Source organism: Rhea americana, unplaced genomic scaffold (assembly GCF_003343005.1).
Source record: "Rhea americana isolate MKP2758 unplaced genomic scaffold, rheAme1 scaffold_146, whole genome shotgun sequence".
Lineage (NCBI taxonomy): Eukaryota > Metazoa > Chordata > Aves > Rheiformes > Rheidae > Rhea > Rhea americana.
Genome location: NW_028185550.1, coordinates 272,875 through 296,998, shown reverse-complemented (window position 1 = coordinate 296,998; position 24,124 = coordinate 272,875). Strand labels below are relative to the sequence as shown.

Sequence of the window (24,124 nt, the reverse complement as noted above, 5' to 3'; positions counted from 1 at the left end):
TCTGAATGCCTTCGTTCTGTCCATTACTTCGTGTTGTTCTGYGTCACTCGCTCAGCCCGTGATTCTGTTGTGCAGTGCTTTTGTGACTTCATCTCTTTGCATTGCTCCATTATTTTTACTTTCTGTAATTAATAATTTGTCATAAAGCTTACACTGTGCATTCCCCTTTGTAACAAAATAACAAGCCCTCTTCTTCCTGCATTTACTACCACTGTAATGATGCTGCCGATTGCTCTCATTGTTCAGATTTCAAGTAATTATGTTTTATTCTTCAGGCATAATTTTATTAGTATTTCTGATCAGCTTCTCCATAGATTTTAACTTCAAAGAAATCATCAACARCATCTAGTCAAACTTCCACGTAATTAGCAAGGGAATTCATCTATCGACTCTTCGGCCAGGCGTAGTCATTTGTGGCTAACATCTGTTTAGGAAGATACTCCTGGCGCAATCTGAGCCCTTCAAGGGATGAGGAGCCCACCACCGCCCTTGGGTAAGTAGTCTCAGTTATTAATCACTCTTTTTAAAAGCGTGCGTCTGTCTTTTGGTACGCTGTCTGACTTCAGCGTCCAGTTAGTGCAGTTCGTTTGGCTTTATTTTGTCATACAGGTTCCTGCTGACCACAGGGTCACACCGCAACCGTGCCAGTACAGAGCAGGGTTACCTGACTTGCGGTTGTTCTTTTTCCTCTTACTTTGAAATCTTTTAAGTAGTGGAACCAAATATAAGCACGCTATCGTAGTCATGATTTCATAAATGACACACACTGAGCTCTTTCTACCTCTTCCATCTTCCACAATTAACCTCAGTCCRTCCGCTTGCAGCACTGCAGTGTTCAGCTGGTCACTGACTACGTCCTTCCAGTTATTTTYGGAATGCTTTCCCCTACAGGTCTGTTCGTGTGTTTTGCAAATGCTATCAGGTGTAACTTTTGTGTTTTGTATTGTGACAATAGCTGAGAGTATAGTTGGCCATTTAGAACCCTGCTAGAAATCCATTTAGCTGATGATTGTTTTCCATTGAGAGGGACTCGTGGAAGKTACAATTTCGTACTGTTTCAGTGATGCGGTACGTTGGGTTACGATGGCTCTTGAAGCAGAACACCCTTCAGTAGCAAGGCAGGCACCGTAGGTCAGCTGCGGTCTGTTACACCAGTAGTTCCCTTTGCAACCTCATCAAAAAGCTAGATCAAATTGTTTGACAACRCAGTAAGGAACATGCTGATTAGCTTTAATTAAAAGATCATCCTTTAGTTCTAAACTGAATCCAWTACTAGCTTGTGCATTATTTTGCTCAAAAATTGTGTCCAGATAAACAGAAATAGTAACTCTTACTGCTCTTTCTTCCATTAGCTTCCAGTTTCCCCTGTAAACAGTCTTTCTGCAATTTTTTTCAGGCCTTTTGGAACAAAAGTAAGTGATACCTGCACAAACTTGTTTCCACTATCTTCTGCTCTTCAAATTTTTCACCCGTTTCTTTTTCTCATGTCCTTCATTTTACGTGTTCTGTAGGCCAGTTTCTTAGTACCCTCCCTTTTTCTTTAAGTCATTTTGTGGTTTATCTTTCTTTGCCTTCAAGGATGCTATTTTTCTCAGTTTTTGAAAAATGGATCTCTAACTTCCTCTCTGCTGGAGGAAGCTTTGTCTCGAAGCTTTCATTCTCTGCCATGGCTCTCTGTATTAATTAGCAATTCTTTAAAACTGATTAATCCTTTTCCCTGTCTGTACTTTCTTGGGGACTTGCTCRGCCTCCCATGATTTCAACTACCGTCTTCTGTCACTGACTCAGTTCCACGCTGCTAAATCCCACCTCTCATCTAGCGTTTGTGTATTTCCTTCCGGGGGTCCCATCGCTCGTTTAACCCCTTCAAAACTGAGCTTTTAGAACACTTCCTCCTCTCACTGCCTTCCCTGGGCGTATAGTCCATACCAGCCCCCCTCTGCCTCCTCGACTTCGAGATCATCCTTCACTCTGATTTTCTGCTACCAGTATTCTCTTATGAAGATCTATTACAAACTTGGTCTTTCACCCTTAAATTCTTTTATACTTGGACACCCAGTTTCCCAGAATCTTACTGCATTTTGAAAGCTCACGTCACAAACAAAATTCCCTCTCCTCCTTCCTGCTGTCACTTCTTTCACAGTCCTCGCTCTGCCTGTAGTTAACGTCTGTACTCATCAATCTCATTTTAAATGCAGGTTTTCCACAAAATTTGTGCTTATTTTCCTCAGACTCTGTATGCCTCTACTGCTAACRTTTTCTGTTCTGTTATGTTGTGAACCTTCAGGATAGGGAACTCCTAGCAGAGACTTGTTCAGAAAACAAACTACATTTAGTATGCCAAGAAAGTGATTTATCATCGTATTGTTACTAAATGAGCTGAGATTCCAAACCTTGCTCAAGTAGTTTAACATTCTTCAATGTGTGGAATTCTTGCAAAGGCTACAAGAAATTTTAGCACCTGAGACTAAATTGTTTTGCCTAAGACAGCAATTGTACTTTGTATACCCTGGTGCTAGAAATCCTTCTGAAGGCAACTTGGCACAAGTAAAATGCGCTTTTGTTTTCTGCATTCTGAAGTAACTCTGCAGAATCAGCGTTTCAGGTCAGCAACCTGATGCTCTTGTACCCCCAGTGAAGACAGGAGGAGTCCTGGAGCGCTGGTGAAGCAGAATGGGAAGTGATGCTCTCCACTGCTGACTGTCAGGACAGAGCCAGAACCAGTCAATCGAGGGCTCGTTGTTGATGTGCAAGCAGAATTTATTGCCCCCTTCTGCTGACAGCGGAGGGCCAGCCTACCCGCAGGATGAAAAGGTAGATACTTTCCTTCGTATTTTTAATTTAAACTTAGCTTGTACATATCAGACTCACAGACACGCAGGCGCAAAGGAGCAGGAGGCACGCTTAAGAGGAAACGTCACCTTGAGCTTACTGCACCTTTCACTGAAGAGGAAACGAGGGCTGGTTGGGGCTGTTCTTCCTCTTCCAGCCTCAGCCCCACCAGCAGAGGTCACAAAGCTTTTGGGGGCAGTAACAGGGGCGGCGCTTGGGACCACAAGTCATTTCTTTTTTTTGAACTGATGACTGGTCCAGGGTATTACTCCTGCTGTTGGAAGCAGACAAGAAAGTTCAGGCTAGCAGAACATACTAGTGGGCGCTTAGGACCCCCAAATGCACGCTTTTTCTAGGCAATTGGGAAAAATGGTATGAGACACTCCCAAAACAGTGCTAAGGGTGTGGGATACACTGTTTGATGAAACWTGTGATTTTTGGGTGGGGTATTCTTTGGATGAAGTAAGAGCCTACTCTCAGATACCAAGTTGTCACAAGAGCTCTTGGACTATCTACAAAAAAAAATAGTTCAGCCTAGTTTCAATTCAAGGATCTCAGTTTAAACCTAGATTTTTCAYGTTTATTTAAAGGTTGCATCTTGGTCAATTAACAAAGGCTGAAAGTCATTTTAGTGTACAAAAGCAGTTAGTATTTTTATCCTTGTGTATTTATGAAGCATTCAGGAAAACAAACATAAGCCTGATCTACTAAGAACACGTTATTTCCCAAGGGAGTGTGTTTTTCAGCTTCTATATGGACACCTGAAACAAATAATGCAATACCTGRGGGTGTGGGGAGGGCGAGTCTTTGTGCTTGTCCTGTCCGTATTAGGCGTTCCGTCTTTTTTACAACAAACTCTTCCTAAGCTCACAGAGGACACAGTCTGCTGAGACCTTAAGGGAAAACCGCTGCCCTAGGGAAGGGGAGCAAATCTTCAGCTTCTGGACTGATCAGAGTTTGTCTGCAGGCTGCCATATGTTGGTGTCCTGTAGAATAAAGTATGTAGGGCTTATGCTCTATACCTATCAGGTATCAGTTATGGAAAAAATACACTGCATGTACAATCATTTTATTGATGCAACCAGCTTTTCCAAAGGCAGCTTGCCCTTTCTTGGTCAATTTCATTGTTTCAAATTSCGTATTTAATTCATACACTTTTTATAAAGCATGTGAAAAACATTATCCATGCTAATCTCAACGTGGTTATGATTAAGAATAATGATTCTTTACTTAAAAATTCCAGCTATTCCTCTGTCAAATATATCTAAAAGATGTTTGCTTTACTTAGAGCTATGGGATTGCAAAGAGCCATAAATGATTTAGGTGGAAGGTTTRCAGAATTCTAAAAGAAAAGCACTATTACTCTTCATTTCTTCTAAAGTAAATTTCACGCTGAGGTCAAATAAGGGAATACAGTGCATGCAGAGATACACTTTATACCAACCATAATCACATTACACTGTTGTTATCTTTCCCTAAAACTGTCTATAAAGTTGGAAAGAAACACAGTCTGCAGTTAAAACAATCTCAAAATATTTAAAGAGGCTGTAAACTATATCCCCCACATTTATTAGAAGTTATAATTTATTAGAAGTTTTATAATCCCATTTCCTAGAGGCACAATTTTGCCACTTGATGAACTGACTGTTAAAGAACGAACTGCAACTGCTTTCTACTGATTCATTTAGCTTAGCTACCTATGATGGTAATACTGCAGCTGACTCATACTTACTCTCTGAAGTTAAGCTGTAGGCAAGTAGAACAAAATCCATCTTAACAGGCCATCTTATTTACTAAAAATCCATAAATAATGCTTAAATTATATACAGTATCATAGAAGTGGGTCTTTATTCTTCCCACAAATAAATTATTTCTTTAAAAAACAAATGTTAACAATTTATAAAAAGTAATGCCCTAACAAAACTACAGTGCAGTTATCATTCAGTACTGTCTTTGGATTGTTGCAATAAAATATGTATTTCTTCAAAATACTGCTTCTTCCAACATAGTCTTGTACTATCTTCATTAGACACAGGAACTCCTTTGCACTCCAACTGCAGTTCTGTTTGAGCTGCCATATCCTTGAAATTCAAGGCAACCGTTGCATAATGTTCTGAAGGAAGAAAAGATGATATATTTAAAGTGTTTGTTAAAAGGGTTAAATCTGTTGTACCTAATTTTGTATATACTTTTCCCTGCCTCTGTGTGAAGCCTGTTTTCACAGATGACAACTTCTATGGGCACCTGGCTTTGGTCCAAAGACTACAAAGGAAGCAAGCTTCCAGTTAACTAGTCTGTCAACTGTCATGTTTGTTCCTTCTCTAYTTCAAGTATAGCCTCTATTAAAGGGCCTCCAATAGACTCACCATCCGGCCAGTTTCTACATCTCCATTTCAAGACAATTCTTTGGCTTGGAACCTGTAAAAGATAGAAGGTTTCCGCTCTCCATTAGCAAGTTTCTCTACTTTTGGAAAACTCACATTCTAACTACTCTATTCCCCCCTTGAAAAATATGAATATTATTTTAATAAAAGGAGGCATATCCACACAAACAAGGAGGTTGTGTGTTTTTTTTTTAAAAAAAAAAAGTTTTCATCAAGCTCAACTTGCTACATTCTGTTTTCTTCTCGATAGAACATGACCATGCTGATAACATACTAAACATGAAATACTGATCTGAAAGGGGCAAGAGTAGTAGTGTTTTCACTACTATGAAATCTCTAGGCGTAGCATAGCGTATGCCCTTGATTTTCTGTTATGCTATACATCCTATTCTACTGTACCAGTTGGGCAGTGCCGCTTGAAAGAGATTTACAGCCTGGCATCCGCTCTGGTGAGAAGTGAGGGTAATGCTTCAGCGTAAGTACACTCATTAGTCAGCTGACCTTGGTCTCAATGCTCTAACTGTAAACTCTGCAGCGAACAGTACCAGGACTACAGCAGCTTTAAAGCGTCATCATGCCTTCTCCTATTAATACCATTTTCTTATCCTCACAACCGATTTCAGTGATCAGAGATGTTCTTACTAAGCCACAGTCTATCCTTTGATTGCTTTTAAATCTAAATGGTTCCTTATCTAGCTGCAAAGGTTGATGATCAGCAACATAACTAACTGTCTTCAGCTTCAGCAGTGGTTATTACTAATAAAACCTTGAACCCAGGGTCTCAGATATAACAATTTTGCAGTTTTCCCACCCCCAACTGAAAACTTTCCAGAGTTAACAAATTCTGTAATCCGTGATATTTGCACTGTTGTCATCTGGACAAAAAAAGATACCAATTCTAACCTCAGCATCTGTGTAGATGCTTTTTCAGAGGTTTCAAAAATTGAGCTGAATTCTAATGATAATCAAATTTTTACTTTCTATTTGCAAGAACAATTAGTTGGGGCAGAGTAAGATTTAACCTCAACAGAGCAGAGATCATTTCCCTAGCGTTTCAGTTACAAGAAAAAAAAAAAAGTAATAGACTCAGGAAATAAATCTTAAACCTGTTTTTTTAACTCCTCCTAGTAAAGAAGGATGGTGCAGAAAATTTTCTCCTGAAGAGCAGTTYCTCAGGTTTAGCTGATGCCTGCTCTTTTCATGCGGGGAGGGAGGAGAGGGAAGGACGATAACCTAATTAATAAATGGCTATTTGTTGGGTGCATGATCTAGAGGAACTGAACATGTATTAGAGCAGTTGAAACATCTGAATCTTTTTTTTTTTTAATAACTCCAAGAAGAAACTGCTGCCCTACTTTTCAAGTGCAAAGTAGGAGCTTTATTCTGAAGTCCAACTTACTTACCAATTCTGCATATTCACCACTAACACAACCATCAAACATCTGAAGTTTCCCTCCTTTTTCAGCTTCAATCACAGCAGGACATTTGGAAAACTTCTGAACCAACTAGGAAAACAAGAACACCACACAAGAAGTCAGTTAAATACAAAGTTATAGTGATATATAATGCATCATATCACAAAACAAAGGAGGTTTGCTGAAGAAGTTGGATGGAAGGGCTACCTGAAATTAACACTATATAAAACATGACTCTCTAAATGCTGATGGAGCTTTTAACTTTATACAACACTCCACTGAGTTCTTGTCAGTACTAGTACGCCTCAATGAGGTGACAGAATGAGAATATAAATGCCGAAAAACCTGTGGTCAATATGAAGACTGGTACAGACCTGAGTAAAGCACATACATACATACAKACGTGACTAGCTGATACAAGATTCGAGAATCAGCAAGACACAGCAGCACATAAAGGAAGAGCTGAGAGCCATCAGAAGGCTTGTGTTAGGATTCTAATTTAAGTTCTTTCACATAAGCCCAAATTCTTTTGAAGGAGGTGCAACCAGAAGTAGTAATTTTATATACTGTACCCTATAAGCAACAGTGTCATTGCATCTAACAGTTAATCAAAATAATCTGCAAGCTGTGGATAACAACACTTATGTTACTGACCACTTTTTAAGATCTCAAATTGCAAGTATGGATATAAAGAAGCTAAGCCTTTCTTATTAGCAAGGGAGAGTGTGACTGAGCTGCATACACACACACATACATAAACATGCAACCTCACTTTGATTAGTTGACTTCTTTTCTTCCTATAAAGGTAACAGAAAAAAAAAAAAAAGACTAAGCCACCCTAATAACCTCCGGTTAAAGAAGCAGAATGATCCTAGCGCCATGTTATAGTGCTTTCAAATCAGTATCTCAAAAACCTGACAACTTGTCAAACTAGGTCAGATTCCTATCCTTTGCTCATTATTAGGAAACCATCACACTGACRCTCTACCTCGACAACTGTCAAATCCTCTTGCACTTTCACCACTGAAATTCCTCACTAGTTWAAAAAAAAATAAAATAATAATGATGAAGCTGTTCAGTAAAACAGCAAATTATCATAATACAAATCCTTAGGTGAAGCTGCAAGAAATGGGTAGCTCACAATACTTCAGTTTTTGATTGATCTTGGCTCTTACTACATTTAATGTGATCAGGGAATATTAGCTCTACTTGATACTATGAATATTATGTTTTATTACGCAAACATCTATTCTGATACAACAGCAGCCTCCTTTCTTGTACAGTTCTTTTTAAAGTTCTATTAACTAACTAACTACTGCAAATGTCACTTACTTCCTTAGTTGTGAAGATGCCATAAAGTTCATCTGCTGGGGAGTTGAACATTTCTTTCATTAGAATCTTCACTGTTGGAATTTTTACACCAACAMTATCCAAAGAATGCGGTGAATCCTGTAGAGCAAATATTCGCATATGTGATTGCATGATCAAACATTTAAAACTTTTGGAATGTCAGGATTGTTGTTACCTGTACAATCTTAAACATACTGTGTTGTGAATATACATGAATTATACAACCTACTTCCATATTTATCTGAGCAYGTTCTTAATCATTACTAAATTAAGTGACAAAATTGTTAGTGTCTAATTCATTCCAAAGAAATCTGAAGGTAATTTTAGCCTGTGAGAAGTGAGCAGCATAGATGAATTTCATTTCACCTTGTTGAAGCTAGAGCTGTCACAGAACAAAGCACAGAGGGTAACATCATTGGTATCCTCGCTCCTGCCCAGAGAACCTTTGCTCAGGTTCTGTGACAGGTCATTTCTGTACTACAGGTCCTGATCACAGCAGTGAGCCAGCAGTTCCACCCCAAGGCTTCATTTTTGCAGGTAGCCACAGAGATACACAGTTGTTACTATAGCAAGGTCTGAGGGGACTACCTTTATGGTAATAACAAACTTGTGCAACACTTAAAGCTAGCATACTTGCATGATGTTCCCACTTAGTCTTCTCTCAGCTGCCAGGTCCTGACCAATACCAGTAGCTTTTGTTGGCAGAATCATTCCCAAGGTAAACTCTGTAATGAAGGAAAGCATGATTCAGTATGAAACCAAGCTGTACGACCACCCTGCCATCTAGATCCACATAATGACCAGCCATTGGGCTGGCCAAAACTGAACAGTGTAGAAAGGGCCCTGCAACTCCTGAGCTTTCCTACTTTACCTGCATCTTTTTATTAACTAACTAAGCTACCAAACAGCATTTTCCACTAAAAGCCAGGCTTTTAAAAGTTGTATCAACGAAAATGAATTGCATATTCCCATTAAGGTGTACACGATTCCCACAATTTTCTGAACAATGTATCAGAGAAATCACAAGTTGAAGGTAGGACCTTTCTTTGCTAGCCAATTGGTTGGTCTACAAGTCTTCAGTGATGGCCAGCATCACTGTCGTCAGTATGTGTAACAAAATACAACCTGGTCTCTATAGAAACGTCTCAAAACTGCCATGTTTGACAACAATAAAGGTTTTGCCTACTAAGACTAAAACTCTTTTTTTTGTAATCTTAGCTGATGACAATTTAAGAAGAAAAATACAAACCCAAGGACCTGTCAGTGTATTGCCAGTCTGTTCAATGAAGATGACTGCAGAAAAATGCACTGAACTGTTCGAAATTACCTGTTTTGAGCGCCTTCAGATAATCTCTGAGGGCCTCTCTGACTTTCATGGTTCCTTCAGTTTTCATAAGATCCTTCAGAACATCCCCTTCCCCCTTCTTTTTGCTAACATTTATCTAGAAACAGAAAGAAAAACACAAAATCTAAGCAGTATCTTAACACTAGCCTTTTGGATTCTGACAAAAAAGGAAAATATTTTAGTTTTGTTTGTTTACTATATTCAGAGGACAGCTGCAATTTCAAGTTCATTATCTTCAGTTTATTGTAACTTACTAAAACTAAGTCCTCTTGGAGTTTCACTTAAATAAATGCAGTATCTCCATAGTAACTTTGTCAAGATCATCAAGTCTAAACAGAGTTGTCTTACTACACAGCAGAAGTTGAGTAATCTGTAGAAACCATAGTATCAATTACTACTCTACCAAAAAAGAAAGAAATTCTTTTTTTTTCCAGACTACACCCAAGTTCTTCTCAAATTTGGAGTTAATGCATTGTCATATACTACAATTAGCAAAAAACAAACAAACAAACAAACAAAAAAAMCTCTTCTTGTATGCAAGTTGGAGAACAAAGATAAGTTGTTACTTAAGTTTGGAAAGTAAAAGACGTAATGAGCAAAACAAGCTATCTGAATCTAACTTATCCCACTTAATCGCAGGATAAATCAAAATATGATGCCTGTATGTTGATTCATGTTTTATTTAAGAATTCTGGACCTATATAGCCATATCAGTATTTCACACCTACCTCTGTATCATCTACCTCATTTTCTTCTGACAGGTTAGGAATTTCAACAGATCCCTTATGTTTCTCACCAGATTCTTTCACTGTACCTGTATTAACATAATGAATTCTTAAATGTATTATTAAAAACTACTTTCCCCATAACAGTAGTTTTACACTTGGAAATCAGTTGTACAGGTGTTATTTAAGTCTCAAAACATGTCAAACTACTTTTGTAATAAATTATTCACATAATTTTAATTTCCAGAACAGATGCATTAATAATGTATCTTCTAAATATGCCTTGCACTGTCATTCTTAGTGCTTTCCTCTTCAGTTATCAGCTGTTTTAATCCTTTCTACTTATGACTTATTTCTGCCAACAAAGAATGTGAATATAAAGAGAGGGGAATAACCCTCTCCTTCCTCTGAATTTGTCTGCCCTTTATTTCGGGGCTTGCTAGATGCTTGCTAGTCCTTCTCAGAAGTCTGAAAAGCTCCTACCATTCAATGCATGTTACCACAGCACAGAACGAAGCAGACATACGCGTGCATAATGGGGTATAATAGCAATGTACAAAATTGGAAGCTCTACTTCCAAATTCTTTGAGAATAATCCTTCCTACTTGTAGTAGTTTTACTGACAGTAATCATGGTACAAGTCAGAGTTGCGAGAGTTTGCAAGATCAGGTATTACATTCTGCTTCTGTAGCTTTCTGGGCAAAGGTCATCACAACTCCAGGTAGCTTTGCATACAAGTTCTGGAATATGAACCTGGCACCTTACTACTCTGCCTCAAACTTTACCGTAAAAAAGAGTGAATATAAGGTCTTTGTATTCATTCACTGAAGACACTTCCCCCTTACCCTGCAAAAGCACCTAGTTAATTAAATTTACTCTTTAGATGATTATGCTAAAATCTCTTCAGAAAGCAATAGAGGAAACATACAATTCTGCCCCAAATCCCCCAAAGATATGAAGTTATCTTCATATTGTTTTATCACCTTAGTTGTCAAAACATTGCAACACAACAGACTTTATCAGTCTATCAGAAACACTCTAAAATACAAASAATTCACAGAGTTAAATACAACAGTGAAAAGAAGTTACCATAAAGGTCGATGGAGTATTTCTTTGGATCCTGCCACCTTCCAAGGTGGAAGAGCTAGCTAGCTTCAGTTATTACTTAACATCAACTTTTTTTTTTTTTTTTTTTTTTACCCTGAAATTACCACCAGGCTATAGGAGTCCACCATGCACAGATATAATCCAGTCTGCTATGGGTCAGGAGCACAGTAACATAAGAGAAATGCTTACACATTTCTTACCAAGCAAAAAAAGTGAATGACAAGTTACTGACATTAATACTACAAAGTGGAGTATGGTGTAAAGATCCCATTCTAGTCAAGATCCAAGACCATAAGCACGGCATGTTAGGCAAAGTCTGTTAGCTGAAGCCCCGAAGTAGACAGCAAYGCCCACAGAGCAAAGGGCTAAAAGCTGAAGACCTCCTCTCTTGGGCTTCCCACATACTCCCAGGAGAACTTGTCTCAAGTACAAAGCCATGTAAACTGGTTGATTATACAGTTACACCACTTCCGGATCTAGCACAGGTCACATGTAGCCATCTCAAWTTTCTCTTTACTGCGTTCTTCCAGTTTCAGGGTTAGTACAGACAAAACTACGGAACATCATCTTTGCAGATTTTGAAACAAATCTTARTTTCAGCTACCATGCCCAAAAAGGAAGTGCAAGGATGCAGCAACGGCTTTTGGGGGGGAACAAAACACAAACTTGACTTCTATCAGTTCAGCTAATTCAATTAACCATTTTTAGAATTCTTACAATAAAGACTCCCAGACAGCAAYGACAAGGAGGACAAATTTGTATCTATTAAAAAAAAGTAAATACTTTTTTTTTCTTTTTTAAAACTACARGAATTGCTTGTCCAAGGAACGAATAAAATATTATATATGTGCTAGTCAAGAAAGTCCAATCAGTTAACAGAGTTCATGTGGTTGTTCAGCATTATGGAAGTAGAAGTTAGGTTTAATATCACGGTAACATAAGCAAAACTATTACCATTTTATTGATAAGATAGTCAAATAATTTGTTTAAAGCCCATAGGACTCCACTAACAGAGCTAGAAATAGAATCAGTTTTTGATTTCACGTCAATCTACTATTTTAGGAAGTTAACAGTGAAAGCACRTTTTTCAGAAAGACCGACATATAAAACCACTGCTGAAATACCTGACTTTTAAAAGGAGATGCACCAGCTTTCATAAAGCTTCCATCACACATAGAATACTCCATTAAAATTCTCCTGACATCTTTTAACAAATGAAAGAGAGGACAGCCATTTTGCTCAATTTTGGTACCATTAAGTACCCTTACTTCCTCACTTTCATGTTCTGCAATCTAAATTGCTAATGGGGAATGTTTTTCTTCCCAAACTGGCTGAAAATTTCAGAAATTGTATCATCTTTTCCTTATATGTTCATACTTTAATCCTAGCTTCCTAATAAGTAAGAATTCCCTAAAAGACATGCAGAAGGACATAATTACAGCATTATTATTTTTAGCAGTTAAGTCTGAACTCTCATTTCTAATTCAGCATTCTCAAAAAATTGACACGATTGCTATTTTTTTAAGCAACTCTTAGTTCTTTTAGGCTTTCACTGTGCAGTAGAAAAATCTTTTAAATTKTAAGTTAACAAAGATACTTTTCACTCAGTACAACACTGAACTCAGCAAAGCAAATACCTAATGCAGTACTAACAGCTGTGTGTAGTTAAACACTGAAGAGCATAAAGACCTATTAGAGAAGGTAAAAAATACATATATAGAGAAAAAGTCTTCACAGAAATACAAACAAAAATTATAGTACCTGCCTACTTCTAAGCTGTATACAGTGCTGTGACAYTGAAATAAAACATTTCAAGAACAAAACCAAACTAACCAGCATTTAAAGCTTGCCTGATTATAGCTGGTCAACTTAAAAAAAAATAATTATTTTTGAACTTAGGCTGGAATTTGGTAAAACTCAGATTATTAGAATTATTTAAATTGCACTGAAATAAAGTGTACTACACAGTATAATACTATTTTGCTTTCCTCTCTGTTAATGTTCAGATGACTCTTACTAGGACTACTTTCCCTAGTTTATAAAGTATCGATAGGTAACTATCAATATGTACTTAAAAACAAAAAACAATCCCATTTTAAGTCTCATATTATCACAGGAGCAGAGTTCAGTATATGTGCATTGGTCTTTGCATCAAAGTAAATTGTAAAAATCACAGAGAAACAAGAAAAAATACAGTCATAARTAACTGCATTGGAAAGGCTGCATAAAAAGGAGTGTAAAATACAGGCAGCTCACTGSAGCAGTTAACAGAATTACCTGAAACACAGATCCAGAGACTACTGTCATGTTTTGGGATATAGGAAGTAAGAGAGGAAATGACAACAGGGCCCTGCCTCCTACAGTAACATGAGCGGCCTAAGAAACGAGTATTGTATTTTGGGGAAGAACAGCCCATCATTTGGTGTTAAAATAGCCACATAAAGTTTCCCAGGCACACACTTTACATCAGCTATTCCTGCTTCTTATTCTGCTGCCAGAAAATACCAGAGATGGCTTACAATATGCCATCAAGTTTTAGGCCTCTTGTAAAAGGAAACAGTTCCTCGATGTAGCTATTTGCATGTAATTCTCCTTCACCAAAAGATACATTATCAAGGCTGCAAATGAAGAACTGCCACAAGCCAAAGACAACTGAGGATGCGCCCCCCGAGGAAGGTCACAAGTGCAAGCAGCACCACCAGAAAAAGCACAGACCCCTGTAACCAGTTTTMTTTCTTCACTGGGGAAGTCACAGTCCCTATTATCTCAAATAATAGCAAATAAAATCTAGTTTCTTTAGTCCCATTAGCCATTTTTTCTAATATAATTCACTATCCTCAAGTCTGTGAAGAGTTCTAGAGAACAGTGTAAATTCCACTGATTTTTTGGAGATATCAGCACTTTTTAGTTTCTTGGTTCCTGTTATCACCATAGATGTATTAACCACAGAGATGTCATTCAGGCACACTAGAAAGACTTCAGCTAAAGCACACAACAGAGACCTCTCTGCAATTGCTTACTTCTTGGAAAGCAAGACGAGTAATGCCCCATTAACGTGATGCTAAACGCTGCTGAGAAACACGTGTGCCGCAAGAATTGGGAGAAGCAGCGATCTCGAAAGTCTAGATTGCTTTTATACGCATATAAAGATTTGCACAGTTCAGGTTCACTCATCTGCAGATTTCCCTGTAATTTTGATTCAGGGTAATCAGCAAAAACACTGCTGCTTCCCAACTCAAGCGAGGCCGTTTGCTCTCCGAAGTAACACGCGCGTTACCGCAGGGAACACCCCCGACGCTGCAGGGCAGCTGGGCGCCGCAGAGCCCTAACCACCACCGTACACACGAGCGTGATCCCCGCCAACAGCCCGCAACCGCGGCCGCTCGGGCGCGCGGAGCGCCAAGCGCGCCTGAGGGCGCCTCACGGCGGCGGCAACGGCCGTTAACGGCCGCTCGCGCGTGAGCAACGCCCGCGCGCCGCGCCGCGCCGCCCGCCGGCGCCGCCGTTACCTTTCCAGCTCAGCCGCAGGTTCCACTCGTAGAAGAAGATGAGCCGCCCTTTGCGGCTGCTGCAGGACGCCTCGCCTTCCACGTGCTTCAGGTCGCCGATCTCGCACCGCCCGGCCTCGCCCTCCACCACCAGCCCCTCCAGCACCTCCTTCAGCTTGCTCTTCGACCAGGCGGTCGCGTCCCGCTCCGTCCTGGGCCGGGGAGGCGGCAGCTCAGCGCCCGCCGGCCGACACCTTCCACCCCCCCCCCCCGCCTGCTCTCCCCTCCCGCGGCGCCGCCCCCTCCGTGCCCCGCGCCGCCGACCGGTAACGGCTGCCCCGCGCGCCTCACCAGTGCCAGTTATTGACGTTGGTGGCGTCCGCGCGCTCCTCCACGATCCAGCGCGGGTCCCCTTGCCCCCACTTGGCCATGGCGCTGCCCGCGCCGCCGGCTGCCGGCAGCCCAAGCCGCTTCCGCCGCCGGAGACCCAGCGAGAAGGTGCCAGAAACTTCCCCTCCCCCGTTCCTCGCTCCCCGCCGGAGGAGGAGGAGAAGGAGGAAGGCGGCGAGGCCGCGCCGCGCCGCCCTCCCTCCTGCCGCCCCTGCGCGGAGAGGGAGCCGGCGCGGGGCCGCGCCCCGGCGGCGGCCGGCGCGGAGAGGGAGGGGAAGCGGGAGGGCGGCGCCGCGGGCSCCGCCTCGGGGCGGTGGGTGGCTGCGGTGCCCGTGCGGCGGGGGCGGCTCCGCTGGAAGCGGTATTTCCTAGCCGAAGGAGAGGCWCCGCGTGAAGAGGAGACGCCACCCCGTCATTTTCAAAAGTAACAACGGTGGTAGATTGTCTGCAGAAGAACAGACAGTTATCTGAGGATTGAGAAATACTTGAATTAAAATAACGAGGAGGCCGTTTGAAATTATTTTATTGTGTTGCTATTTTACACATGCTATAAGGAATTAAATACACTTTGAGATACTGCTGCTCCCAGGGAAGTAATCATGAAATACAATCATTGTGTAGCCCCCCCCCCCCTTTTTTTTAGCTTGTATTTTTTTTCCTATCCATGTCTTACAGCACAGACCACAGGAGCAGCAGGAGTTCAAATCTAGATAGCCTTCCCATATTTTGAGTACTCACTGAACTCTGTATTGTTCCAATAAGTATCACTGTGATTTTTCATAAAGAAAAGGTTTCTTCATCATGCATTTCTTCATTATTGTTGAAAAACAAGTCTTCATTATCAGGCTCATCCAGTTCAGCCTCTGTATCCAAAATCACTGCCACTTCTGAAAATCTCACCCCTTTCAGTTCTTTTTCTGGAGCAGGTATTATGGGATCAGGTCCTAACGGATGAGCTGGCTCATCATTTTTATCTGTCAAAAAGTAATTCTGCAAGAAGACATGAATAACACAGATGAGGCAGAAGACCATGAATGGTACAAAGTGCACRAATTCTAGAAGTAATATAACTTAATGTATAGTCTGTCTCTGAAGCTTCCAAGCTGCAGGTTTTAGGGGCAGCAGTAAATGAGAACTCTTTCTCTACAAACAGAAGGAGATGCAAGAGAATCATCCTTCTTTTCAGGCAACAAAGTCCTTTTCATCCTCTTCCCGCTTGTAAGCAGAGACGAACAGCCCATCTCAAAGATTTTCATTACTTCAGATAAGATTTTTTTTTCCCCACAAGTTAAAAAATGGTCGAGTTCAGTTACTGGCTTGCAGTKCTTTGATAATTATTTCAGTTATTTGATGAATAATAATAGAATATCCTTTACTGCAGTCTGCAACTGAATAGCTAATTACCTGTTTTGTTGTAATTTCTGCAGCAGGCTGGACACCTACATTTCCAGGYTCTTTGGTCTTTTCAGGAGCAATATTTTTTTCATGTTCGCTTTCCAAACCCACTAGCAGTGTCTCAAGATAATCACATTTTTGTTCAGCCTCAAATACATCTTTATGAGCATCCYCTCCCTGAGTGTTTTCCGTGCTGGTAAACGTTGTTATTTCAGTGTTCCTGAAAGAGAGTTAAATAAATTCGTAACACCTTCAGATAATTAAGTGACAAAATCTTGGCCTCTCTGAATCTGTGAGCAGTATGTTTATAAGTACCTGAAGGAGGAAGGGTGTCAAGRGGACGAGGCTAAACTCTTCTCAGTTGTCYCATGCGACAGGACAAGAGACAATGGGCAGAAATTGAAGCACAGGCAGTTCCGCCTGACCGTGAGGGRGAATTTCTTCACTGTGAGAGTGACGGAGCACTGGAACAGGTTGCCCAGAGAGGTTGTGGAGTCTCCTTCTCTGGAGATACTCAGGGCCCGCCTGGATGCAACCCTGTCTAACATGCTCTAGGTGACCTGTGCAGGATCCTTGAGCAGGGTGGTTGGACTAGATGATCTCCAGAGGTCCCTTCCAACCTTACCGATTCTATGATTCTGTGTACACTGGTTTCAAAATCACTGAGATTTTACCCAGGTGAACATTATGTAGCTTCTTGTATCCTGAAGGATTTTTTCTGCATAGAGATCAACAATTTGCTAAAGAGTAAGCGTGAATTTGCCCATGTAATTTATGTTAAAGACTTTAGTAAAAGGTGTTAGCTTTCTTCAAGCATAGAGTTTGTAACTTACTACAGTAACAGTTCTTACAAATCAACTTACACATTAGTGAAAGGTACAAGGAACATCCTATGTTATCAGAATAAAAAGCATATCTTTTGGTGTGCTAATTTTTTATAAGTCTGTGATATCATCAGCATTCTACTTACAGATTATTCATATGCTCTGGTTTCTCTATGATTTTTGGACTTCCACTTTTGTCAGCTACAGCTGGATTATCAAAGCCCTCAATAACTTCAGTCTGCTTCTCAATGAGCCACTCTTGCTTCTTACTCCTGAAAATGACAAATACAGTAAAATAAATTTTTCTTTTGAAATTTAAAATACAAAACATGAAATATTTGTCATAAGTTTAATGCACAACTTATGTTACCTGTATTGTTCYGGGGATTAGTCTGGAGTCTTAGTTCCTATTATTCTGCATATTGTTAGACTACGTATTAATGAAACAGATTAAATACCCACTGCCCTTTTTGAAATCTAGTCATTTTTCACAAATCTACAGTCCTGTTGCCATTGAAGTCAACAGCAAAACTTCCCTTGACTTCAGTATGCAAATTCATGGAAATAGTGGATAATTATGTGGGTATAGTATAGCTACTTGTGTCCCCCTTATTAGGTACAATTTCTGCTATCCACATTTCTCTGTTTTAAAAGGATTTCTCTTTACTGTTGCTCTGTGACAAACACAAAAAAGAAACCAACTTTGAGCTGATGTGGAGTAACAGAGGTATCTAATATCTACAGGAAAGAAGTCTAGACATTTTAATTTACAGCAAATCTTAGGCAATACTCCATCCAAATATCAGTAATTTTATCAGATTAAAAAGTATTTTTCGAGTTGGCATATAAAGTCAATTTACTCGTTGTAAGTTCAATTTAAATGACATTGTTAAAGTAAGAATAGTTATACCTTTTTCTCTTTATGGTAATAAATATGTATACCAGGAAGGCTACAAGCATACAGCCCAGCAGAACACTTAGAACGATAGTTGCAGTGAGTTCAGGGGACACCGAGTCAGCAAGAACCTCTCCTAAGTCAGCAGTTACAGGCGTTTCAAATATTTTTTCCAGTTCTGACTGAATGATAATCTTCTGCTCTGTAAGTTTCCTGAAGATAGAAAAGTAAAATGCTGGTGATTTATCGGACCTTCATTTTGGTCTGCAGAGCACTGAAGAAAAGAAGAAAATGAGAGGAAACTCATCCCACAGTCTACCATGTGCAGGCATCCTTTCTAAAGATCAGATGTTTTACATCTTCCATGGAAAAAATCCTATTTCTAGCAACCAGCCCAGAGGCTGATGTGAAGTGAAATGTTGCAAAGCTTGGAATAGTGAACTTCAGGCACATATTCTCTAAATCTACATCAAGGCAGCAAAACATATCGCTTTACAGATACCAACAGAGATTTCCTCAGTCAAAAAGTTTCATCAATACAGAGTGCTTTCCATGACTGCAGTCTCCATTAGTATTATCAGCCACAAACAATTTCTTGTTAAACACAGAAGTTGAGTCTAGAAATCACATTATGTATTTTAAATAGCAGCCACCCTTTATACAATGTTTTGTGAGTATACATTCATACCAGTGTCATGTTATGAAAGAACTACAACATACACCTAAAATTAAAATATTTAATCAACATTCTGCAGTTCTGAAGTGAAAGCAATATCTATTTTAATTATAATTTTTCTGTTTCAGTTTTCCTAAAAACTGACTTTTAAGTATGTTTTGCACAAACAGCCATATTCATTTACTTTGACAAGCTTTGGAAATTACCTTTAATAATTAATGAAAACTTTCTGAAATCTAAAAGCTCAATTTGAGCTTAGATAAATTGTTATTTGGTTTAAATCTGCACAGTCAAGAGATTGAAAATTCTAAGGGAAACAAAACCTTACACCTCACCTGGGTCCTGACAGCCAGAGAACCAACTTTAAGATACAGACCTTTTTACATCTTCTGCAGGTATTTCTTGGGCTGTCTCATCAACAGCAATAATTTTTAAGTAGGTTTCATCCGTGCTTTCTCTTGCTCGTCTTTCAAACTCATTGGAATAAAAATCAATGATGTATATATTCCACGCAAGTATTTCTTCTAGGACCCTGCCATCATATTAAGAAAACTTTTAAAATTAACTGGGCATTGACAAATTCTTTTACTCTGAAAGTGATAGAAAAGTAGCATTTACAATACAACATGTTGCACATACTTAGTGTTTTAATCTCAGGATGTCAAACTGCAGGACTGCCATCAGCAAGGGAGTTAAGCTATTTGCCCAATATCATAAAGTGACTGCATAGTAGCAGAGAAAAAGAACATCCAGGCCCCAGCTCTGACTATTAAACTAAGCCACTTTTTGCTTTAGTAGATGCTAGGTAACTTTAGTACATAGCCTAAAAATTCTTAGATAGTTATTTACACATAGCTTTCATAACCAATATTGTATAGCATATCATATATTTAGTTATGCTTTACCAAGTAACATATGGCTTATTTCATGCTTGACATCATTATTTTTATAAATACAAGCAATGATACCTATAGTGTGTTATAAACATTAAAGGTAGGGAGATGGGAATCTGTTCTCATGATCCTCATTGTCTTCTCCTGATCCTTTGTAAAAAGAGGTATTTTCACATTAGATCAGACCATTGGACCCATCAATCCATCATTCTGATAGGAGTCAGTACCAGCTGTTTCAAAGAAAGGTGCAAGAAGTAACTCTAGGGTTTCTATCTAATCTTTACCAATGGGAAATCTGTGCTGTGATAGTGTCAATGTTACAAACTCATTTTTCCATCCTTTAAAATGATCTTCCCTCAAAAGCATCATGCCTCAAGGCCTCATATTTCCAACGAAAATACTTGTTTATATACAGTCAAACAAAATCTTTTGTGTTGGCTCTATTGGAGCCAAAAWCTCCAATATACATTTTAAACTATACTGTGACATGTTGCTAGCTAATTCCCTAATGCTGTAGGGCTGAGAATCCCCTTGAGAAACACTGCTGCTGTGCCACAAGGGAGATTTTTCATTTGTACAAAAGGTAGTTTTGGTTTGCAGACTCATCTTAGGATACCTATCAGTATCCTCTATCCTGTCTATCTCCACGTTTGTATCTTGGGCCATTCTTCTCCTTTTGCAGCCAGTTAAAGCATATTTTCCATAGACAAAGCTAGACTTGAATGATTTACAGGAGAGAAAGTTCAAACTAATCCAATATAATTTCAGTGTATTAGCTCTTCTTCTGATGTAATTTAAGTTCATAAAACTGAGGAAAAGTCATAAAAATTAAAAGCCATGACAACCCTGTGCAAAGGGCACAGCATTTGCATGGCAGACCCATAAACCACCTGTTAACTTCTCTGTTTAGAAAAAATAGAGATAGCAACATAGTCATTTCCTTTTAGTCTTTCTACCAATGAAAACTTTTATTCTAATCTATTGAAATTCATAGAATGTTGAAATAGGAGGTGACCTCTGGAAATTAGGTAGTCCAAAGACCTTTTTGACAGTCTTCAGCAGAGGCCAAAACCTTACTAGGAAAAAAATGGGCATATCTTCCAGGTAGATTTCTGTGGACTCCCTGAAATTATTCTGAATTATATCAAATTGAAAGTCTGGCTTTTCAGAGACCCAGGCTGTAGTACATCCCCTGTAGATTGCCAGACCCCTGTCTCAAAGGGGCTCTAAATTTGTCATTAGGTATATCAGAATAAGCTTCATAGCTTCAAAAATACCTTTTTACTTCAGCAATATTTCTTTCAACAGCATTGATCATCTGATTAAGAACAAGTACCACAATGTTGTCACTGGAACTGTCATCAAYGATTACCTACAAAGTGAATAAATCACATGTAAGATTTTCTAAAGCATTTATGTCTCTCTCTTTATTCCCAAGATTGACTTTTAAAAAAACCTCTAATTGTGAGGCTAAAAATGAGTACTCATAACTTCCATGTAAGTAATTTCAATAGAATTAAGATGTTAAAATAGTATTACAGGCAATTAAAAAAATCAAAGAATTTATTAAATTATGAACAAATATGGAACTTTACTATGCCTGTGAGCAAAGTTTTAGGCAAAAGAGTTTTCCAGAATTTCCCTTCTTGCATTCTCTTTTTACATACATGTAATATCATGAAACAGATTTCTAAAATTAATACTAATAAATTTTGAAAACATATAAATTTCTCTGCACGATCTCCAGTTATACCCATCAGTTACCTGCATGTGCAGTACAAACAATTTATTATAAATGCAGCATTTAAAGGACTCTATTATCTAACTACAATTTTATATGTCAAGCCTTCACTGAAGTAACTGGGATTTGGATAGCACATTAAAATGTATCTGCTATGCAGCTACATGGAGGTCATACACTCCTGAAGAGGGTATCCTGGGGAAATTGCACCAAGCAGAGGTGGAAGGGAAGTGGTATCAAACTTGCAATACCTGATACCACCCCTGAATTCAGGTAAATCTTTTCTTGCAAGGAAAGAAAAACTCAAGAATAACCTCCTCCCAGGACTAAGGTATACGGAGGGGAACCATGTTTCTGTGTTCACAGTTACTTCAAGCAGTTCCCTTGAGACTCTTACCCCAAGGCTCCCTATCTCAAGACAACTTTGTTGATTTACTCATGGCCTGAATTATCTAAGAGATTAATTTGGTCCATAAGTGTAATTGTTCTCTGAAAGTCAGTTTTCATGTCAATATATTTTTCCTTATTAATAGAAATGGCAACTTAGTAATTCTAGCCTGAGATTTTATATGTATTGGTACATTTAGCAGTCTTAYAACGTGGCATTCAATATCGCTTTTGTCATTATCAAACTAGCCTTTCTTGTATACAGATCTTTGACAAGGAAGCAAAACAGCACTACTCAGTGATCTTCCTTACRTTGACAGTTGTCTGGGCTGTAAGTCCTCTACCACCTTGGTCTGCAGCTTGGACTTTCAGAGAAACTGTTCCAGTCCATCTTCTTACAGAAACTGTAAAAATCTGCCCTGTATTTTCATCAATGTCAAACTGATTCGTGTCGTGATGCACTAAGCTGTACAGCAGAAGGCCGTTCTCTCCTGAGTCTGGATCTGTGGCCTGAGTTCAGAAAAGAAAGGCAATTTGTAAAACTCAGCTTGTGGCTTTTGGGCTGYACTTCATTCTTCAAACATAAAACTCTCCAGTTTCAATTTGTAGGACTAGAATATTCTAGGATAGTGGCTGTCATATTTTTTCCTGTGCACTAAACAAAGCAGAGCACAAATTCAGAATCAGACCAGGGCTATAAAAGCAGAAATACATTTCCCATAAAGTCTGGAGGATTCTACTGCTGCAGCCATAAAGGGAGCAGRCTACAGGAACTGAAGGATAACACCAGACTTGGAAAGGACAAGTTTGAGAACTGTTCTGTGTTATAACTCTTTTCCCCTTTGGATCTGATAGACAGCAAAGCAGTTAACAATGCCAGAAAGGGAACGGTAGGTAGTCTGTGCAGTATAAAAACTTTCATGGACCAAACAATAATAGCATTAAGTCAGAACTGTCTGCACAGCTCTTCTGACAGACTGAYTCTCAGGACAGGTATGGACTAGTTCCCTTCATCTGCACCGTGYGAAACTTGGATGATGGGCAGAATCTGGCTCCAGATTTCAAGAGCAGATTTAATAGTTCCTTTAACCTAGTTTACTTGTGGAGGATATCCAAGTTTTTCAAAAGCCCTCCCTTAYGAAGAGGACAGAAAGAAACTCTACCTGTACAGTAATAACTGGGTACTTGTATGGCACAGAGTTTAGTATCCGAACTGAGTAGACACTGTTCAAAAATATTGGCTCTTCATTTACATCTTGCACTGAGATTTTCAGCATTGCCACATTTTGAGAAAACAGACCTATTAAACAAATGCAAGTTAACTCTGACACTGCTCAGACTCATGTCAAACAAACACCAGCAAAGCACATCTTTCAGAGGCTGGACCAGACTGTGGCTTTACAGCATYGTCTGTGCTGCCTGTGAGGATGAGGGAGAAGGAAGGGAGCTCAGCAGAGATGTGCCCCAAGGAGCTTGCTCTCTTTCCTCCAGAGGTCCAGCAAGAACACACAGTGCAAGGTAAAGGCCACAGCACTGCTCCCTCAGCCCTCTCCAGCTGGTGTGCTGTACCAAGCAAGGGTCAAGCAGATGCTCTAGCTGGTGCTGAGGAGCCCAATGCCCAGCTACTACATTCTCCTCCAAAACAGTGGTAGGGCCCTGTGAGGGTGTGCATTTGCTGAGGAAAGCTGCTTCTCTTCTTGTTGCACTGCTGCAAAGCTCTGACTTTCACCAGAACTTTCAGTTAAAGAAAATCATGTTTTCTCTAGTTGGTTGCAAATACAGAAGACAAATGTCACGTGTTCATCACCCCTGATTCAAGCCGAAATGCTCTTCAAAGAAAAGTTACCTGAATGCTGGACTTGTGTGGCAGATGAAGGATTTTCATTTGCTTCAACAAAAATTACATACTGAGAAACATTCTCGTAGTTCAAATTAATTGCTGTTTTCAGCTGACCACTTTTTGAATCCAATCTAAAATGACCTGAAAGGCAAATGTGCACCTTAGTTGTTATTGTTACCATTTCGCTCGTATGCTTCCTACCTTTTGTGTTTTGGTTGTTCTTTGGATGCTCCCACAGGCCTTCTGCTCTTAAGAATGTGAAATGCACTGCTACCAAGGACTGAGCAGTGAAGGCATCACAGCTGGGGTCCTATCTTAGACCAAACAGGCTTTAAACATGTAAAGGAGCAATATACTTGGAAAAGAGAACTGCAGCTTCTTGTTGCACAAGTTCTTTTTCACTTGATAGGCATTTTTTCACCAGTTTTTAATTATTC

At 39.5% G+C, this 24,124-nt stretch overlaps 2 protein-coding genes across 3 annotated transcripts in view; both read right to left on the bottom strand.

The window, feature by feature from the left end:
* Window positions 1-3,390: 3,390 nt before the first annotated feature.
* LOC146599111 (activator of 90 kDa heat shock protein ATPase homolog 2-like) lies at window positions 3,391-15,286 on the bottom strand. 2 transcript variants are annotated; one of them, XM_085299159.1, is made up of 9 exons: window positions 14,998-15,286; window positions 14,668-14,858; window positions 10,055-10,140; window positions 9,309-9,423; window positions 8,615-8,706; window positions 7,964-8,080; window positions 6,620-6,721; window positions 5,199-5,250; window positions 3,391-4,945 (listed from the first exon to the last, which is right to left on the bottom strand). In XM_085299159.1, exons 1-9 carry the CDS (start codon window positions 15,075-15,077, stop codon window positions 4,770-4,772), a joined length of 1,011 nt encoding a protein of 336 aa, XP_085155285.1. In that variant the 5' UTR covers window positions 15,078-15,286; the 3' UTR covers window positions 3,391-4,769. The 2 variants fall into 2 exon arrangements, with proteins under 2 accessions (XP_085155285.1, XP_085155286.1); XM_085299160.1 differs by lacking the exons at window positions 9,309-9,423; window positions 10,055-10,140.
* Window positions 15,287-15,813: 527 nt separating this feature from the next.
* The window catches only part of LOC146599110 (protocadherin Fat 4-like), a 46,109-nt gene continuing 37,798 nt past the window's right edge, over window positions 15,814-24,124 (bottom strand). The window contains exons 36-44 of the mRNA XM_085299129.1: window positions 23,694-23,828; window positions 23,011-23,147; window positions 22,160-22,357; window positions 20,997-21,091; window positions 19,203-19,358; window positions 18,166-18,363; window positions 17,402-17,524; window positions 16,441-16,651; window positions 15,814-16,026 (exon numbers count right to left, since the gene is read on the bottom strand). Coding sequence (XP_085155255.1) covers window positions 15,814-16,026; window positions 16,441-16,651; window positions 17,402-17,524; window positions 18,166-18,363; window positions 19,203-19,358; window positions 20,997-21,091; window positions 22,160-22,357; window positions 23,011-23,147; window positions 23,694-23,828 — 1,466 coding nt within the window. The remainder of the gene's footprint in view (window positions 16,027-16,440; window positions 16,652-17,401; window positions 17,525-18,165; window positions 18,364-19,202; window positions 19,359-20,996; window positions 21,092-22,159; window positions 22,358-23,010; window positions 23,148-23,693; window positions 23,829-24,124) is intronic.